Here is an 18,456-nt window from a genome sequence, read left to right on the forward strand (position 1 = left end):
ATGAGAGACACTGAGACATCGAGGTTCGGCGAGAGCCATGTGGAACCGCCGGTACCTGCGAAGCTGGCTCGCGTTTTGGTATGCCTGGTTGATGAGGTAATTTGAGTTGGCCTCTGATTCTGTCGCTTCCGAGTCTCAGTGCAATGCGCCGTAGTTGAAACATCAAATCTTACTCAGTATCGTCATTGTCGCCAACTTCAGACTCAATCTTGGCTATTCTCACAAACGTCTTACTCAAATCGATAAACATGAGTGAAGAAACTGGAATAGAGGACTTTGGCGTCGCTCTAGTGCCTATGCAACTGGATGCCTTCGTCCTCAATCCAGCTGTATGCGGAACGGGCAGTGATCAAGATACTACCGCGCGCATCTGTCCCATCACTCAGCCCAACTACACCTTCCTGAGGCTTGACAGCTTCCTACTCCAAAGCGATGTACAGAATCACGTCGCTCTGCACAATACCGCCCCAGCGTCTATCAACTCACGATTGACCGACCTAGGCGGTCGTCCGGACCCCAAACCGCTCCGCCATCGTCATGGCGTCTATGTCCACTGGACACTCCCCCGGTTCTACAGATCGGGAGTTTCTTCAACAGGCTCTGTACCAGAGTCTAGAAAAAGAGCAGAGAGAAAGCGACGAGGTCTCGATACCGCGTCCACTACGACCAGTGACGCTCCTCATCAAACTCCCGACTTTCTGCAGCCGCCAACTCGCTGGATTGTCATCAGAAAGCTTGAGTTGGATAGTATCCAGCCTTCCAGCGCGAAAGACGCTTTCAAGGACCGCGAGTACGAGGCTTGGGTCGTTGAGAGCGATTATGTCTGGTCCTTGGAAGATATCCCCATCCAGACTGACCTTCAGACTGATCTAGCTCCCTTTGTGCTTGGCCATGCTGGCACTGATGTCAACATCAACGAGCAAGCCGAGGTCTTCATCGGGCGCAAGACGCCACTTGCAGAGTGGACTGAGAATCCAAACCCGTCTGTTGAACCTCCAGATATCAGTCTGCTTCGAAGTGGAAACCAGCTTTTTGCCGACTTCCAGATGCACAATGCCAACGTTTTCAGCATCTTGGATAACTTCGAATACGGTGATAAAGCAGATCCATCGTATCTTGACTACGCCAAGGCAAGCTACTACGTCCTTGGATGGCATTGGAAAGACACGGTTGATCCTCTCTGGAAAGCGGGTACCGACTTCACTCATGCAGAGAACCTGCAGTCGTTCTTCATGACCCTTCAAGGAACAGATCAAGCAAATCCTGACCCATGGATGGATCTCAAGAGTCATATCCGTATCCTTTGCCACGGCTGCATGTACGAAGTAGCCTGGGACCACGAGAACAAACCCAAGACAGTACCAGCCGACGGCTTCAATGATCGTCTGCGCGATCAGAAACAAGCTGCAGTCGCGGTAGGAACAACCCCAATGGATGCGTTGCTCGCTTACTGCCACGCACGCGGTGACAACAGCGGTAATTCAGAGGACGTCGCTAAACTGGAGGAAGATATTCTCGCTCTTGAATCTCTCCTGCAAGCCCGCGACGATGGTGTCGAGGGTCAAAGAGAAGCCAAAGACTCAGTCTACAACTGGTCCTATGATCGTTCCCCGGGTGGCACGCGATATTTCTTCGCTGAAGCTGATGACAAGAGCACAAATCAGCCCAAGGAGCCTGAGCCAGCAGCTATTCAGAGGATCAATGAGTTGAATCTCACTCAGGCACTTCTGGACTCTTGCAACAGAGCCATGCTGCAGTATCGCTGGGACATGTTTTCCCTCTGGTGGAAATATGCCAGCGATTTGGGTCAGAGCGATAACCAGGGCAATGACCAGAATGAATGGTTCAAGGCTGAAGCTGGTCGGATCTCGAGCCGTATAACTGGCCTCCAGACGCGAATCAAAAGTCTTGAAGGGCAAGTTACCACTCTGTTGGGAAACAGCCTCTTGGCCACGGTCGAGTCGACAAGTGAGCCTGTTTTCTACGGCGGAAATGATCCTACCGTGCTTATTGGTGGTATCCCGTCTGGCTGGGCGCTTGACTATCTTGATAACCTGTGTATTCGGGCGCCATATCAGACCATCACAGGGGATCAAGGCCTACCCAGCAATCTCAGCACTATCGCCGATCTAGTCGAGGACAAGCTGTCCGCTGTTTTGACAGCAGCTGCCAAAGCGCTGATCACAGAGTTCCATGCCCTCCAACCTGGAGGTAGCGACTCTGGCTCACCAGCTGAAGGCAAATTCTACCCTCAATTCCATGATCAACTGACAACTGACAAGCGCTGGCGTGATCAGTGGGGCGATAGACAGCCATGGTTTCCTCTCTACGCTGAGTGGGAGGTGGAATACACCCATATCCCGTTTGAGTTCTGGAGCCTGGATGAACACACCGCTCGCCATTCGGAGAACAAGCTTGTCAGATATGGCATTACAGTTCCATCCAACAGTGAGACTCCTCCGCCGCTGTGGGATGCTCTCTCGAGTGATCAGAAGCAGGACATTCGCGTTTTGTCCGGCCGAGTTCTGATTCTGCCTCAGCCCAGCTTTGCCCTTGGTGCCAAGATCAAGCAGCTCTTCCAGAACACACCACCCAGCATCCTCGATGAGTATCTCCCAGAAGAGGATCGCGAGAATCTCCTTGCCAACATCAGTGAGCTCTCTTATCTTTCATCGCCACTATCAGGCTTCACCAGCGGTCTCGTCACCCAAGCAGAGGGCAGCCATCTCAAGCCCGAAAACAAAGTCGTCGGTCCAGACGGAGAGTCCAGCTCTGTCCTCACGGCCGCAACATTCGACCCCGCTGGCCTGACACAGGATAAACTCCAGCTCATCGACGGTAACTCGGCACTCACGCCGTACGCCGCACTGGTCAACTTCACCGATAGTGAGCACTGCCCCTTCAAGCCCGTTACACATGGCCAGTTCCGGTTCCGCAAGTTCAACGTCATCGACAAGTTCGGCCAATCCCTCATGGCCATTGATCAGCGGCCACGAAGGAATGGACCCCCGCCTATTTACCCCTGCATAAGCAACTTTTACGCTCCACAGGAGGTCACACTAGATGAGCAGAAGTATGCCAACACGGTGATTAAGGATAACCCGGAGCAGTCTGAGTTTCTGCAGCTGCCCCCGCAGATGAATCAACCAGCTCGTATCAATGCCAAGTTTGTCAGACGTATTTCTGATGACCCAGGTGGCACTCCGGGGCCTGCAACGTGGCGCCCTGTCACAGAATGGGAGACACCGATATGGGGATGGGTCATCACCAACTATGCCGACTACGGTATTCAGATCTTCCTCCCCGACGGGACATTCTACCGTGAGGTTCGTGTTGGCGGGCCATTGGGTACTCTGCAGTCACCGAAATGGCTCCCCTTCAGCCCTGAAACAGATGCACAGCCCACGCCTGATACACGCGAGCTTGATATCCTCATCTCCAAGCTGGCTGACCCGAAGTACCTCCTTGGGTTCTGGGGCATGATTACGACGGCACAGCAGAAGCTTCCTCCCGCTCCTGATTCCTACGCGCAGTTCCTCAACTCTATCGTCGGAAAGCCACTTGCTCTCGTCAATACTGGCTGGTCCGTAGAGCTGAGCGGACCGCCTCTTGATATCCAGAGCACCCAAGTCAAGGTTGTTGATCCCGAGCGCACACTACTGAAGCCATCGAATCCTGATGACAAGACTCCGTATTACGAGCTTCAGCTGCGCCTCGGTAATGAAGAGGCTGGCTACGATGGGCTAGTAGGCTACTTTGACACCACGGACCCTGGGTCTGAGAAGTTGAACTACGACAAGATCAAGACCTTTTTCGTTCCAAATGGTAACTCCACAGAGCCATTGATCCGTCTTGATACAGAGCAGTATCCAATCTTCAGCCCCTTCTGGCAGCCCCCATTCTCTGGCTCCTCCCCCACCATTGAGCCCCAAGCTTACGAGAACCAACGCAACTCCCAGATGTCAGTCTTCGGCGCCATACTAGATCCCTTCACACCCATCCACGCATACTCATCCTTCCTCCCAGCAGCAGAGCTCCTCCTCCCACCATGGACGTGGCAAAAGGCCATGGACACCATGACAGCCTTTTTTCACGCAGGGCCGTTGACTATGCCCGTCAGCGACGTTCCGGGATATGTTGAAGCAGACAAACTGACCACCAAGAACTCTCGGGACATGCCGAAGCGCAATTTGCTGCTGCCTTCTCTTGGTGGTGGAGACTGGAGTTGGTTCCAGCCGTATGCTGAGGAACAGGCTGCAGCGGGAGATGAAGATCCGGGGGCTGTTTATAATGCGTTTGGTATTGAGAAGAAGGGTGATTTGATAAAGCCTGGGTTTCAGGATGGACCATATGCTGTTGTTGAGGGGTTCTTGCAGTTGAGAAACCCGATTGTGGCTCCGAGCAATCCCCAGAATGCATGAACTGTTGTTCTGTGTTTACTCTAGTCCGGCCAGTTATGATCAACATTGAATATGTTTCTTATAATTTCGTCAAAGATGAGATAGTCTGCCAACATTTTCATAGGTGAATCTTGTGATCATTATATCTTGCATTTAAGCGCGCAACCTATGTGTGATACTGTTTGTCACTTTCAGAAGATGACCCAAGTGTCCACTAAATTCTAAGTCCTCTCTGCTAATTCAAGCTCTGAGCCACAAGATTAACTGCAGATAACACATGTCTCACTAAGCTCACACAAACAATTACATCGACTAACTAATCTCATCCCGATAGTGCACAAAGTAATCATCCTCCTCCTCATTCTGATCTCTCGCCACAAAAAATAAATGGTTAACACCACTGGCCCTCACCACGGTGAGCTGACTATCCTGGGAGATAGTACGGCTGTCAATAAGCGTGGAATTACCCCAAGTATTGTTCGCTTTAATAGTGCGCCTAATGCCACCAGCAGCACCTGTCCCACAGTAGTAAAGAAAGATTTTACCATTCTCGAATGCAACGGCCACTGGGGTGTTGCGTTGCATATCACCTGTTGACTGTATTGGCGCGGCAGCTGTACAATATTGAGCAGAGTTCATCGAAGCATGGGGATGGAATACCTACGTGAGCCACTGTCGACAACAAACTCTACAAGTGAGCTTGTCTCATAGATAAGGCATCGTCTCTTAGTATTGGGATCGTACCAAGCAGCGGCGAAGGAATTGATCCAGAGGCCAAAGGTTCCTGTGAGATCAATGCTTTGTGACGTCTGGAGGTTCAATTCCACAAGGATTCTGCCAGTGCCATAGGTTCTGAAGGTTATTAGCTACCTTGCACTCGACTTTCCACCAGCCTTTATCGATGCATTACGTACCTGCTGTAGTAGACCCAGGCATCGTCTCCATTGCCACAGCTAGCGAGCGTGGTATTTCCAATCGCCACGCCGCCCAGCCGTTTCTGCTTTGACTCAGAAATCTCTGAGAGATTGTAAAAGTCATCCCAGGTGACCTTTAACGGGTTGTCTGTTGTGAGTGCAAAGACTCTCTCTATACCTTGAGAGTTGATACTCGCCATCTGAGACGGGTTGAGGATGTATTGGCCATTCCCGACTTCCTGGGGAGTCTGGATTGGGTCTTCGGGGTCTGCATCCTTTGTGCCTGACCACAAGGCAAGGCCAAGCTGGGCTTTCCCGGTGGCGTAGAACAGTTTTATGACGCTATCATTGGCGCTGGTCTTGTCGATAATAGCTGTGATGGGAGCCATAGTTTACTTGGTTGCGTGTCAGTTGTTAGTCTCGTGACAGACTTCAATTAGGGAGAACTCATGAGCCCTTCTGTGAATTTGGGTGGGAAGTCCAAGAACCCCTTCTTCTTCTCTCTTTCCTCATCGCCATCCGTCCTCTCGTCATTGCCCTTGATGTCCTCTCATCCCGCCTCTTTCGTAACCCCGCCAAAACACGGCATCTGCACTGCATGAGCTGAGCAACCATGACTATTGAAATGGCTTCACCCCGCTCCTGTGTTACTCCAAAGGCATCTGCTCTTCTTGGCGTCAATACCTTATGTACCTTGAGTACAGTGACTACGATATGTGAAACGTGCCGCAGCAAGACGCTGGCGCTGGTGCAAGGTAGCGTCGGTCCGAATGAACAGTGACGCGTGTTTCACTTACAAGTCCCGTTTGTGTCTGTTGCATGTCAGATCAGATCACAGTTCCGATGGTCTTTACTTGATTAAGAAAAGGTTACATATCGGGATCTCGTTGGCACTTTACCCCGCTCGGGCCGCATCTGTCGGTCGGGGCATTGTGGGTGTTATGCATGGCATGTCTCTGGGGCTATCATCCGATAGGCTTATGCTATACTTGAGCTAAAGAAACACCCTCTTGCATGCGAAGCTATGGCCACAGGGTCAGTGAAGCTGTATATTGGCTTTCGCTTGCTGTATGACGAGGATGGACCGGCCTGCAATGCGATCGACTTAGCTTTCGACGTCTACGCCCCGTTAATGCAATTCGGACAATGCAGAAAGTGCTTGGAACAAGCCAATTGTTATTCGTGGACATAGCCACTGTTGCCTCGACGTGCGAAGTAGCTATCGCGCAAAAGAGGTTTTCTCGGCCAGGGATGGGCCAACCAATATTCGTCAATCTCATCACCCACTTCATTGCAATCGGATTGCTTGTTCCTCTGGATTCTCTTGATCAATTTCATCTAAGAAGCATCCCGGGCTAATTTCACTCTGAAAAGTCCACTCATAACGGAGTCACAAGTCATCATGGGCATCTATCCCGGAGGCAAGAGTACACGTATAGACTCTCCTCGCCATCTGACGATACGACATTCTCGCCGTGTTGTCGCTGCCAACCGCGCTGATGCTCGTCTCAGCGCCACTCAATCTGTGACCGTCCTCGCAGACGGCAAAGTCGTCGAGGATGAGATTGACCCGCTGCCTCCAGGCGAGCAAAAGCTCAATTCATTCTGGGCCCCTGGAATCGAAGCAGGCCCGAAGCACATAATCTCTGTGAAGCAAAGCATCCGGGCAAACGGCGAACAGCTCAACTTGGAGGCAGAACAGCCTTTCTACGTTGATGCACCGCAGTTCTCCCTCCCAGATGGAAGTGTCCACTCTACATATCCTCCAGCGGGGTACAGTGATGATCATAGAATCCTACCGCATGTTGTCTTGACGGATCCCCATCTGCCATGGGAGAGACTGGGTAGTCCAAAAGGCGGCACGAACAAGGCTCTCAAGGCTCAGATGAAGAGAGTGGCTTTTGGCGCAGAGAAGTCTAGCAGCATACCACGCAATTGTGTGCCATGGCTTGTCGTTCTTGCTTTCGCCCAAGACGAGCTTCGTCTGCCCCCAGAAGATCTTGATGGCCCAGGCAGTCTCTTCAGCAACACAAGCGATGGCGTTCTCAAGCCCGTCAAGCAATCGTCCACAATGACAGTCAATATGAGCATCGATGACTTATGGAAGTTGAAGACTGATGTCACAACGCCCGTCACGAGCAGTCTCGGCCCAGCTTCCATGAAAGATAGCCGAGGAGACTTCATCTTTGTAAAACCAGAGCTGTTCACCAGTCTTTTCTCCACGTTTGACGACAAAGGTAATCGAGTCAAGGACAGCGGACCAGATACATCACAGTACAAATACCTTTCCCATGTACGCAAGATCAATGGCTCTGGAATGGCTCTTGCTGGTGTAGAGGACACTGCTGTTTTCAGCATCGTTGTCGGCAACAGATCTGGCCCCCTTGACAATGTCATTCCGACCACTATGTGCGCACATCTGGTCTCCATTGAGGGCGTTGAAGCCATGAGCTATCCAAACCAGAGCCATCGATACGTGGCTCTCTGCTCCCTGTACAGCTGGAACTACACAGTCCTCCCTCCAAATACCCTCAATGTTCCGGATGCCTTTGAGAACCTCGGTCGCACACTCAACGTGCTGCGAGCTCCCGATGAAATCATAGCGCCTCTCAAAGCATCCAATGACAAGGCCCAGCAACTTGTCGGCCGCCGTCTGAGCGATGGGTACACCTTGGTCAAATACCGCGTTCAAACAGGCGAGGCGACTGTGGCGCTGTATCGAGGTCCATTTACTCCCACGTACGTGCCTACCTTGGAGCATCTGACCAAGTGCTCAACCTCTGGTGTGGACTTGCAGGTTCTTGATAAGAACTTGGGCATCATGGATGTGACGTACTCGGTCGCGTGGCAAGTTGGTCGCACTATGGCTCTTGGCGATCAAGCATTTGTCGCTGCGCTGGGACGCGTGAGAACTGCAGTACATGCCGCCGCAGCAAAACAGGTCAAGATCAGTGCTGTCAAGGATGTCAAGGATACAGCATTTCGCACTCGCGATGATCTTCTCAAAGATCTCGCGTCCATGGTCAAGGGTCTTGCTGACATCCATCTCCAACACCGCGGTTCCGAGCCTCAGGAACCTGGTGATGCTCCTGATAGAAGACAGCCTGGCAGGCCTGTGTTCAGGCATGGAGGAGCTAAGAAGCGATGGCACCACAAGAAGCTCCAACGTCGTGATCGGCCAACACTCTCATTTGATTCGGGTCTCTTCGAGGACAAGTACCCAGCTGCCGCGCTGGACTCTGTTCGCAAACTTGCTTCAAGTCGATCTGGTGACCCTTACGATGAGACCAATGATCCACAATCGTCAGACTGGATGACTGTACTCTCGTGGCTGATTGACCGTATGTTTCTCGCGGGTGTGCCAGCGCACTATCTCATCCCTGATCCGAGTTACCTACTGCCAGAGAACCTACGTTTCTTTCACATAGACAAGAACTGGGTAGATGCCCTCATTGACGGCGCTCTCTCCCTCGGCAACCATTTTGGAACTGACGAGGACCGAGTCGCTATCAAGAAAGCACTCAATGACTACATCGGCCGTACGCCAGATGGGATGGACCATCGCGTCCAGATTCCTGCTTACGGCTTCTATCTCCGCTCAGACCTGGTGACTATGTTTCCAGATCTTCGCGTGGAGGTTCTATCCAATGATAGCGCCCTTAAGGCCGCTGGTCAAGACCCTCCTGCGGGTGCACCTCTTTTGCGTCATGAGATTGTCGCAGATGGTGTCATGATGGCATTCATGGACCGTGTTCCTGGCTCCGCGCAGTTTTCGTCTCTTGTCTTTACACAGCCAGCACATCAGCAGCGGTTCGCTGTGGCTCGTGGTCTAGACACTGCTCAGATTAGGGTTGACATCAGACGTCAGTACACTGTTGATCAAGCTACCAGGGAAACAGACAAGAGTAGGCACAAGGCGCTCAACGAAAACCCAATCACATACACTCCAACCACGGAGAAGAACATCTTCATATGGAACTCTGTACCCAGCCAAAGTCTTAGCGACTTGCGCATAATACGCCTTCCTGCTTTTGCAGACTTACAGCTCGATATGTTGCAACATCACATGGGGAGCCAAGAAGGAACTGGCACAGCTTACTTTGCGGATGACGCTTCTACGTCTGCACTGTTCGCTATGCAGCTCAACGATCCCATTTATAACTTGACCATCAACATGGCTGAGCGTGCTTCGTCTGCGCAGGCGATAGCAGACTTGGCTCCTCCTGATATGGGAGACGGAAGCCCAGAGTTGAGGACTATCAACATGATGGAAGCGGTTCGGGTCAAGAAGCTATCTTCTCCTGGTGCAGAGGTCTCTGCAGCGCCAGTAGAGAACGAACCCCATGATGAGAATGGGTACAATGATCCAAGCCACGAAGATAGCTTCATGAGAGCTGAGGACTATGTTTCTCCACTGGACGTGGTCTCAAACTACCTCGCGCCTCATGTCCGAGCGATGCCACTTCATCGAGGGCCAAGTGCCAGCGACCCAGACAATATTCCCACCAACGCCCCTAGAAGCGAAGTTGGAACCCGTCCCTTCAAAGACAAGCCACCCGGTTCTGAGCCAGCATCAGCACCAAGGTTCCTTCTACGCGTCAGCAGCAACCTAGCCGACAATCACAGCCAAGTGGTCCTCGACAGAAACAATCTTCCCCAAGACCTCATTTTCTCCATCGTTCTAAGGCAGAGCGAGATCAATCAGTATCTCCTCATGGAAGTTACCATCGACATCGCACTGGGTTCGCCCAACGATGCCACATACGCTTTGATGTCGAACTACACTGGTCCCGGGGCACATATGCTGACGAACCTGCGCTTCAATGTGATCCCGACTACATTCCATGACCAGAACCAGGATCGGTATTATTTGCGCATTCGGCTACTGCCGAGGGCTGAGAAGGGCTGGGTCATGGCGCCGGCTGTGCCTGAGTTGAGCTTTCTGCTTGGCTTGGCTAGTATTAATTCTCCTGGGTTTGAAACCAAAACTGCGGTAATCCAGTCTCGGGCGAGATATTGCAGAAACCCTGCACTTCAGTTGGTGGAGCCCAATGTGATGATAGTGGAGAATCCTCCTCTGTCTGTAGAGGTAGTCATGCATTAGGTTTCATTGGGTAGGAAATTATAGTTTGTACTGGGTAGAATGTTTTTATCGCCTTGTTTTCACTATGTCGTCAAGAGACGGGTTCATCCTGAAGTTTCATACCTCCCTGACATGGTAAAATGTAAATTTTAAAAAGGCATTACTTAAGACGTGAACTGCCATTATGAGGGTTATAACTAACTGCCTATCCCTCTTGATCCTGTCAAGGGGCATGGAGCTGAACCCAAGTAGAACAGTTGCATCAAAGTTCGGGCTTGTCTCTTCTCTCTTTTCTTTTCTGTTCTTCCTTCCTGTTTTAGGTCCTATGCACTAATGACGCCAAAGACTGGTCAACCCCGTTTAAAAGATAAGTCACCGTTTGCATAGAATGATATCTGATCCAAACATTTATGAATTACGCCAAGTGTCTCACATCTGCAGACCACGTTTGCCAATTTTGGTCTACAGCATAACACTTCCTTGTCCATAGATTTACGAGCGTCACATGTCACATCTAGCTGTTCAACTTGTGATGTCCTTGCAAGTTGCAGATCCCCCACGGCCCGAATGCATGCAAGTATCCTACCTCAGCCGCAACGATGGTGTGTTGCATTTCTTTCCAATGAATGCCGGGTTCGTTGTTCCTGATCTAGCAATGTCTTACAATGCATAGGCGGGGCTGTTGGTGACTGTACCTCAGAGTAACTCTAGTGCAACACGGCAGATTCTTATCCTTTACGTGTCATCCATTGATCGATAGCCTATGTATCACCTCGTGTTACACAGTAGCTACCTGACTTCTATCTACCGACCGTAGCCGAACTGACCTTGCAATAGACGGAAATGACCGGCTATAATTTGACAACGAGTTTGGCTGAACGCATGCCAAGATCGACGTATGGGACTTTTTTCATGCAGACATTGCATTTGTGATATGTGCTACCAGACCGGTCAATGCAGCATAAGAATATGTCTCGAAATACGAGCTCGAACCGTTCATCGTATTTTGTTATTGCTCTTTATCTCTTTCCAGCTTCTTGCAGTCAACACCATGCCTAATCATCAGAAGAGGTTGGAGGCATCAACGTCATCTCCACCTTTCCGCGGCCTGCGGGCTTACGCATCTCGGCAAGAATGGCATCCCGATTCGCGGGGGAGGTGCACTTGTACACCTCGTCCGTAGGCATACTCCACAGATAGATCCCACTTGCATCTTGGAACATGTAGCCGTCTCCCCCGGCACTCCTCTCTTTGATCATGAGAGCTAGGGGGTTGGTGATGCCGACGGACTCTGCAGCCAACCGACCGCTGCCGTCTGTCCCCCAGTAAAAGTCTGTCCGCATTTCATCGGGATCGGTAGTCCAATCATCAGGGACTTGGTTTGCGGGGATAGACTGTTGCATTCGTAAGTGACAGTTCAGGTTGTACGGAAGGGGATGCAGACTGCCAAGAATGCTGACGGTACATACCATGGTCTTATTGTATTTGGGGGGCTGGGAATGAATCAGCCCGTTGGTCTTTCTCCTTTTGGATCGGGATGGGAGAGGAGTGTGACGTGAGTGAGGGCACTTGGAAGAGAAGGGATTTGGATCTGAGCGGCGGGGTTTTAGTAGTCTGAATTTATGTACAAATCTTTGTCACGTGCGTCAATCTAAGAAGGAGGGGGCAGAATATTACGCAGCAGTTTTTAAAAGCGTGACTGTTTTCTATGAGTTGTTCTCTCCGTGAACATCTGTCTGTTTCTTGATTATCAAGCCTCGTCTAATTCCGATCAAGGGACGATCAAACACATCAACCATGTCGACCACAGAAACCGTTCTTCTAGAGCCTCCGTGGGCAAAGTCGGGGAACAAATGGTTCCGCACCGCATATAAATGGAAGAGAGACGAGGTATGTAACTTGAGCTATCAGGATATTCGAAATCAAGTTCATCCATTTTGCATGCCTTGAGAGTCAACTGGCGACTGATGCAGTTGTAGATATTCAACTGGATGGCAGATATGACCAAAGCAGATGGTGCTGGACCTGAAGACCAAGAGACGCGCGATCTCCTCACAGCAATCCGCGGTCGTTTAATCGATCTTTCGTAAGTTTCAAACGAGGATTTATTTATTCTCAAGATTAGCTATCAACGACTGACCAACTCAATAGCCTCCCAAAAGGAAGCCTATACATGGACAAAACAAGGCGACCAGATTCACATATTTCACGAAACATGAACCTAGATTGGAAGAGAGAAGATAAGACATCATCAAAGTTCAATGTCAGTCCCATGTTCTTCCGTCAGATTACAAAGACCTTCAAAGGCCCAGCACCGGACTGGTGGTGCCCCTATGATCTCCTTGGCCTTTTCCTCGGCCTCTTAGGTCCGGCGCCGTCCACTGCTACCAAGTACAACTTCTACCTCCCCCTCACAGGCGTTTACGGGCGTTGGTGCGCACGTATTGCTGGTAAACCAGAGAAGAGCTGGAAGTGGGAGCCGGATGTCAAAGGTGAAGGCACTCTGCCATACGTTTTCCAATGTACATGGAGCCTTGAAGTCGATGAGAGCACCAAGAAGCATTGGGCCAAATACTTTCTCGGAGCATCTACTGCAGGCGACAACTGGGAGATCAAGAATCCCAAATCTCCCAGATATACTGGAGCTTGGAGGGAACGTGTGGGAGAGGACCGTTTTAAGATGCTATACAGATGTCAGAGAATAGTCATGGTACGCGAAAGCGACTACAGAGAGAAAAATGCACCCAGTCAGACTGCCGCCAACGGCAGTAAGGTGGCTTATGGAAACTGCGCCGAGACTTACCCATTTATAATGATATCCTCAAGGTACGTTTATTATCACACTGCTCGAGTTCTTCTTAAGTGCTAATCCGATCCCACGCTTGATAGTAACACGACACAGAACTTGAAGTCGATGTCAGGACTTGCTCTCCAAAAGAACTTCTTGAAAGATGGAGAATACGCCGAGTATAACGCAGCATCCGGTACTGCCATTTGGGAAAATTTGATGGCTCCTTGTCCCAATTGTACGATGCTTATTGCTCAGGTCGGGGCAACTAGATCCAAGTTCGACTTGGAGAAAGGTCAGGGAACGCCTCCAAAGCCACTGGCATCGATACTAGCAACCCAGGACGTGTCAGTAGAGGCTTGAACCTTTTGGAAAGGGGATAATTTAGCGGAATGGGTTCACAAGATAGCTGCCAGATATGTTGGTCATTCACTGCTATATGACAAATTCGTGCTTTCATCCTTGCGTCGCTTAAGCTATACCTAGAAGAATGGTGGTGTGATCCCAAAATACCAGATACAGAAATACCTCGAGGTAACCCTTCTATCGTTACATGTTTGTGCCTCTGAAAGAGCTTTCGCAAAAGCCGAGAAGAAATCTCCACGATAGACACGATTATGGATCTGAGTAAGCTTCTCCACGGCCCAACTGGTCTGCTCCCTGTCTGTGCTCTCTATAGCACATAGGAACAACGGTCTCAAGTACCCAGGGTTGATGCTTCTTGTTTTACCCTCATCATTCCCACTGCCATCCCTATCCAGAATCTCCCTGATCCTGTCCAATGCTTCTGTCGAATCTGGAGATTGAGACACAGGGTCCCCGAGCTGTCTTCCTATGTCAATGAATTCAGCATGATATGCAGCCTCACAAATACTGATCAGACTCGAAATCATATCCGCGATTTGAGGAACCATTTGGGAGCGCAAATGCTCCGGAGACTGTCGCTGCGTGGCGCACCGCCTTTCCCATAGTGCTCGAAGTCTGGTCTTTAGAGTCGCCATTCGTTCGACTACCTCCTGCTGGTCTTTACGCTTCGTGCGGGAGCGATGGTAAAGCGATAGTTTGGCAATCTCTCCAGATAGTGTTTGAAGTTGGCAGTAGAAGTCGAAGATCGGCGCGCTCAAGACTTCGTACAGATGATTAGATATCTCGGGCTCTTGGTCAACGGAAGGTCCGAGGTTTGGTATGGGGCCGGTGAAATTTGGGAGGAGACTGACTACCCTTTCTGAGAGCAGGCCCATTGCTCCACCTCGAAGGGAAGCTGAGTAAAGAATCTTCAGCCAAGTGACTATACGTGTGCAAAGCTCCGAGTAGGGAGTTTGAGTCTGTACCCAAGCTTGTAGCCTCCGTATGAATATTCGGCCTGGTTCTCTCAGGTAAGGTGTGACTTCTCCAGAGTGGATCAACTCAAATATACACAACAAAAAGGCGGCTACCAAAACAAGGTCAAAGTCTTTATCGTCATCCCCTAACAGTTCTTCGACATTCTTCCTCGCGGAGTGGTAGTGAGAAAGCGATTCGGATGTCGAGAGTGAGAAGACTTGCCCACTACATAGAGTCGCAACAGCTGTGATGCCTGAAGAAATAGCCAGACATGACTTTCCCAAATGCACAATATGCTGCTTTGCCAGTTTCCAGTTGAGAGGATCAAATGGTGTGATGCCAGGGCATTCCACTGTATCAAGGAAGAGTTCCGTCATGTAAGGGGACTGGGTACGAAGAGTGAGGATATCAAGTGTAGTGGTCAACTCGATATCCCGTGATATCAGGTTCAACGGCGACTCATCGCGCTCGTAGTTATCATCCACGATAGGAAATGCACTCCGGTATTGAAGGGCTTTCTGCAAGCAAGCAGTGACATCGACATTCGTCCTGCCCTCGTACAGAAAAGGAGTTTGATTCGTCCTCTCAGTCGAGAGCACCTTTGATGACCCCGGGTTCTCAAAGTCATCAGTGAGCGATGGACTTGAGTGGGATTGACTAATATCATGTGCCTCGAATGCTTGAGGGATACCCTCGAATTGGAGTGATGATGGTTGGCCTGGTGGCGAATTGTCGGCGCTGGCAGTCTGTCGAAAGACTCTTCGGGGCTTGTATGTGCATTGACGTTGTAATCTTGTGCAGTTGTTACAAACGGGTTTGGCCTCGTCGCATTTGACCTTCCGAGCTCGGCAAGTGAGACAGCCACTCCGGACCCGACCACGATAGCCTTGATGCCTCGTATTCTGCATGTCGCTTTGTCGTTGAGATTTTCGATGTAGCGTCAGCACGGGTCGGCTACGTGCCGAGATTCCGCTGCAGTGCTCGTAACGAGATGGAGAGGTTCATGATATCGTCAATTCAACTCCCTCCCATCCCGAGTCTTGCGCGTAAAGAGATCTAGCGAGCCTTCCCCTCCAAGATTAGACCCTTCCGATAGCCATGTGCGTGTTTGATTGGCTCAGAGGAGAGGTCCAGATTGCGGGGCCTATCTGTAGGCGACGATTCTTATCTTTAAGCGAGATAAAACCATGTCTTATCTTATCTTCGGTACTACCTCACTACTCCACTCTAGGTTAGAATAGCCTTCCTTAACTGCTTGAGGATGCAAAACTACCCTACAGACAGAAAAGGAAAGCGATGTATTTCATATATATTTTAGAGCCTGCAAAAGGGCACATATAAACGTTTGCTGGTATTGATAAAAAGTATTCTTCAAAATATTTACTCCTTTGTAGTGTAATTATTATATCTGGCGCTTTGTTTTAATTCTTAATATGTTGTGGCTTTGCCAACAGGAACGATCTAAACATTTAAAAATAACTATAAATATAGATAAATACGCATACATATAATTTGTCCTAATCATGAAAACTATACACATATCATTTGTCTAAATCATGTTGCCCTGTCTTCCTTCTAATTGTCGCTCCAATACCGGCCTCCAGCTCTCCAAGTTTCTGACCTCAAGCCCCTCGATCTTAGCTTCATCATCCCAAACCCTCAATTGGCACATTTCCTTACACCACTCGTCAGCACCAAACTCATCCCTCTCATCATCACTCATCGGCCCGCCCTGGTAAGCAAGACTCTTTTTGCTCGCATCAGAAAGCCTGTTCAAATACCTCTCATCCACTGCGCATAGATACCGCTTAGCAGCAACATGCGATTCAACAAGACGTGCAACCTTCTCAGAAAAGCCCAACGCAAGAACAAATTGTGCACCTAGTGTCTCGTGCCCAACTCTCCCAACACTTGTGCCTGTTGATTGTCCGCCGAGGTTTCTAGCTTCCCCGCCGGTGAGTTTGCGGAGGTCTTTAGCTGGTGCGTATTGGCCGATATCGTGAAGTAATGCGGCAATTTGAGTGGCTTCATCTACTGGTGGCGAAGCAGATGCAGCTTGGGCAGCGCATTGGAGAGAATGTTGGAGTTGAGAGATGGGTTCTCCAATGTAGGGTGTGTTTTCCGAAGCTTGGAGAACAGATATGACGTACTCTGCCACGGAAGATGGCGTCGGAATTGTTGGAAGTTCCATGACTGCGTTGACTGTGTAGATGTCTAGATGAGGTTGGACGACAAGCCGAATGAAGGATTGATATGATGGGTAAAGAAGTCCAAGTTATAGACTAAGCCTTGAATCTTTTTGTATTTCACGAGTACTACTACGTATGTCAACTGGCCATTCCTGGCCTATTTATTGGCCATGTCTTATCAATGGGTTTACAGCCAATGACTGCCCCTGCGTTTCATATTTGTGAAGTCTTAAGATTTTCGGCTCTCGGTTCTCGCCTGTCGCTTGGAGTGGGACCCAGCTTAGTACGGTCTAGTACAGTAGCAGTAGTCATAGGCCCCTGTAAGTTGTGACAGCGCTAAGATCTTTAGTGCAATGTTTGACTGAGTTGCATGTAGAGTTCATTGACACAATTATCAAGCGGACATTGCAGAACCCGCATCAACCATGATTGAGAATATTGCGGGCCTACAGGCCAACGCCAAATGATATTGCGTTAAGACATCGGACTTCAACCTCGGGGACTACGATTAGGCAATCGTCTCAAGTATTCAGCCTTTAATTTTACAAGCTGTGACTCAAACAAAAGGCTTCAAGGAACAGTTGATGAATCGAGAAAAAGAAAAGAGCAAAATCTAACTAGATAACTGATATGTACGAGACATAGTTACTTAAAATGTAACCTGCTTTCCGGCATCAACACTAAGCATAGGAGATCCAAAGCCATACGTCAACGCTCCCGCCTCATAAGACTTTCCAGCCTTTCGCATATGTGTAGCCGGCCACTCCTGCTTCCTGTGCTCGTAGTATCCCTGGCGTAGATCACCCTCGCAAGCACGGTTGTAAGTCGCATAGATAGCCTTGCGGTCAGAGCTACTCTTGTTGGCACCACTGCGGTGAGCCAGGTAAGAAGTGAAGATGAGTAGCTCGCCTTGGCAGAGGTCAGTTTGCGGTATAATTCGTAGACGAAGATGGACAACTGACCAGCTTCTAGTTCAACGGGGGTCCAAGTCTGAGAGTCGACCCAAGTTGTTTCAATGCAGTTGGTAGCCTTGTTGATAGGAACATCCATCTCGTGGCTGCCATCAACAACTTCCAACCCTCCATTACGGATATTGGAGGGATCGACACTCAGTAGAATCGTCAAGTGCTTGACATCCTTGATGTGCGTGTAGGCAACAGCATCAATGTGAGGTGCGAATCCGCCTGTCGGCAGTTAGCTCTAGACAAGAATGGGTGTATCTCCAGGGCGCTCTACTTACCGCTTCCAGCAAGTTTGTAATTGATCTTCTCCTTGAACAAAAGCATAGGCTCCTCTGCGAGATCGTTGAGAAGACCAAGCAGCTTTGGGCTCCGGAGCAGATTACTGAAACCGTTGTGGCAATCGGCAAAGTTCTCAGTTCGGCAGAGAACAGTTTCACCTTTGTCATTAACCTCCTATCGGAGAATTAATTGCTTCATGTCAAATAAATGTGACCTGAACCATCTCGTACCTCGTAGGGCATGAATTCTGAATCTTCAGTGGGTTTCCAGTTGCGGACTTCTTCGGCCCATGATTGCAGGTCTTTGACTTGCTCAGACTGCAGTAAGTCACGGACAATCAAGTAGCCGTTCTTCTTGAAGAAAGAGATCTGATCATCGGTGACCACCATCTTGAAAAGCTGTTGAAGGAGTTTCAGCGAAAATTCTAGAGGAATCAGAAAGTGTTGAGTTCTTAGGTGTATGCAGCGGATTGATCGATTGACCTAGGCATTGCCGACAGTTATATTTATCGTGATGTT

The 18,456-nt window shown here is 49.8% G+C and overlaps 8 protein-coding genes across 8 annotated transcripts; 3 read left to right on the forward strand and 5 right to left on the reverse strand.

The window, feature by feature from the left end:
* Positions 1 to 248: 248 nt before the first annotated feature.
* FPRO_11431 (uncharacterized protein) lies at positions 249 to 4,421 on the forward strand (the record flags this gene model as incomplete). The annotated part of the gene is made up of 1 exon (XM_031220907.1): positions 249 to 4,421. The coding sequence occupies one exon, from the start codon at positions 249 to 251 to the stop codon at positions 4,419 to 4,421; it is 4,173 nt and encodes a 1,390-aa protein (XP_031086518.1).
* A 291-nt stretch (positions 4,422 to 4,712) lies between these two features.
* Positions 4,713 to 5,703, reverse strand: FPRO_11432 (uncharacterized protein; the record flags this gene model as incomplete). Its single annotated transcript, XM_031220908.1, has 3 exons — positions 4,713 to 5,014; positions 5,065 to 5,252; positions 5,315 to 5,703. 3 exons carry the CDS (start codon positions 5,701 to 5,703, stop codon positions 4,713 to 4,715), a joined length of 879 nt encoding a protein of 292 aa, XP_031086519.1.
* A 1,013-nt stretch (positions 5,704 to 6,716) lies between these two features.
* On the forward strand, positions 6,717 to 10,418 carry FPRO_11433 (uncharacterized protein; the record flags this gene model as incomplete). Its single annotated transcript, XM_031220909.1, has 1 exon — positions 6,717 to 10,418. One exon carries the CDS (start codon positions 6,717 to 6,719, stop codon positions 10,416 to 10,418), a length of 3,702 nt encoding a protein of 1,233 aa, XP_031086520.1.
* Positions 10,419 to 11,452: 1,034 nt separating this feature from the next.
* FPRO_11434 (uncharacterized protein) lies at positions 11,453 to 11,869 on the reverse strand (the record flags this gene model as incomplete). Its single annotated transcript, XM_031220910.1, has 2 exons — positions 11,453 to 11,791; positions 11,867 to 11,869. The coding sequence occupies 2 exons, from the start codon at positions 11,867 to 11,869 to the stop codon at positions 11,453 to 11,455; spliced, it is 342 nt and encodes a 113-aa protein (XP_031086521.1).
* A 325-nt stretch (positions 11,870 to 12,194) lies between these two features.
* On the forward strand, positions 12,195 to 13,548 carry FPRO_11435 (uncharacterized protein; the record flags this gene model as incomplete). Its single annotated transcript, XM_031220911.1, has 4 exons — positions 12,195 to 12,287; positions 12,377 to 12,483; positions 12,549 to 13,223; positions 13,287 to 13,548. 4 exons carry the CDS (start codon positions 12,195 to 12,197, stop codon positions 13,546 to 13,548), a joined length of 1,137 nt encoding a protein of 378 aa, XP_031086522.1.
* Positions 13,549 to 13,667: 119 nt separating this feature from the next.
* FPRO_11436 (uncharacterized protein) lies at positions 13,668 to 15,416 on the reverse strand (the record flags this gene model as incomplete). The annotated part of the gene is made up of 1 exon (XM_031220912.1): positions 13,668 to 15,416. The coding sequence occupies one exon, from the start codon at positions 15,414 to 15,416 to the stop codon at positions 13,668 to 13,670; it is 1,749 nt and encodes a 582-aa protein (XP_031086523.1).
* A 641-nt stretch (positions 15,417 to 16,057) lies between these two features.
* On the reverse strand, positions 16,058 to 16,699 carry FPRO_11437 (uncharacterized protein; the record flags this gene model as incomplete). Its single annotated transcript, XM_031220913.1, has 1 exon — positions 16,058 to 16,699. One exon carries the CDS (start codon positions 16,697 to 16,699, stop codon positions 16,058 to 16,060), a length of 642 nt encoding a protein of 213 aa, XP_031086524.1.
* A 647-nt stretch (positions 16,700 to 17,346) lies between these two features.
* FPRO_11438 (uncharacterized protein) lies at positions 17,347 to 18,327 on the reverse strand (the record flags this gene model as incomplete). The annotated part of the gene is made up of 4 exons (XM_031220914.1): positions 17,347 to 17,606; positions 17,660 to 17,881; positions 17,938 to 18,112; positions 18,169 to 18,327. 4 exons carry the CDS (start codon positions 18,325 to 18,327, stop codon positions 17,347 to 17,349), a joined length of 816 nt encoding a protein of 271 aa, XP_031086525.1.
* Between the last annotated feature and the right edge of the window lie 129 nt (positions 18,328 to 18,456).

Source organism: Fusarium proliferatum (genome assembly GCF_900067095.1).
Source record: "Fusarium proliferatum ET1 genome assembly, contig: FPRO_scaffold010, whole genome shotgun sequence".
NCBI lineage: Eukaryota > Fungi > Ascomycota > Sordariomycetes > Hypocreales > Nectriaceae > Fusarium > Fusarium proliferatum.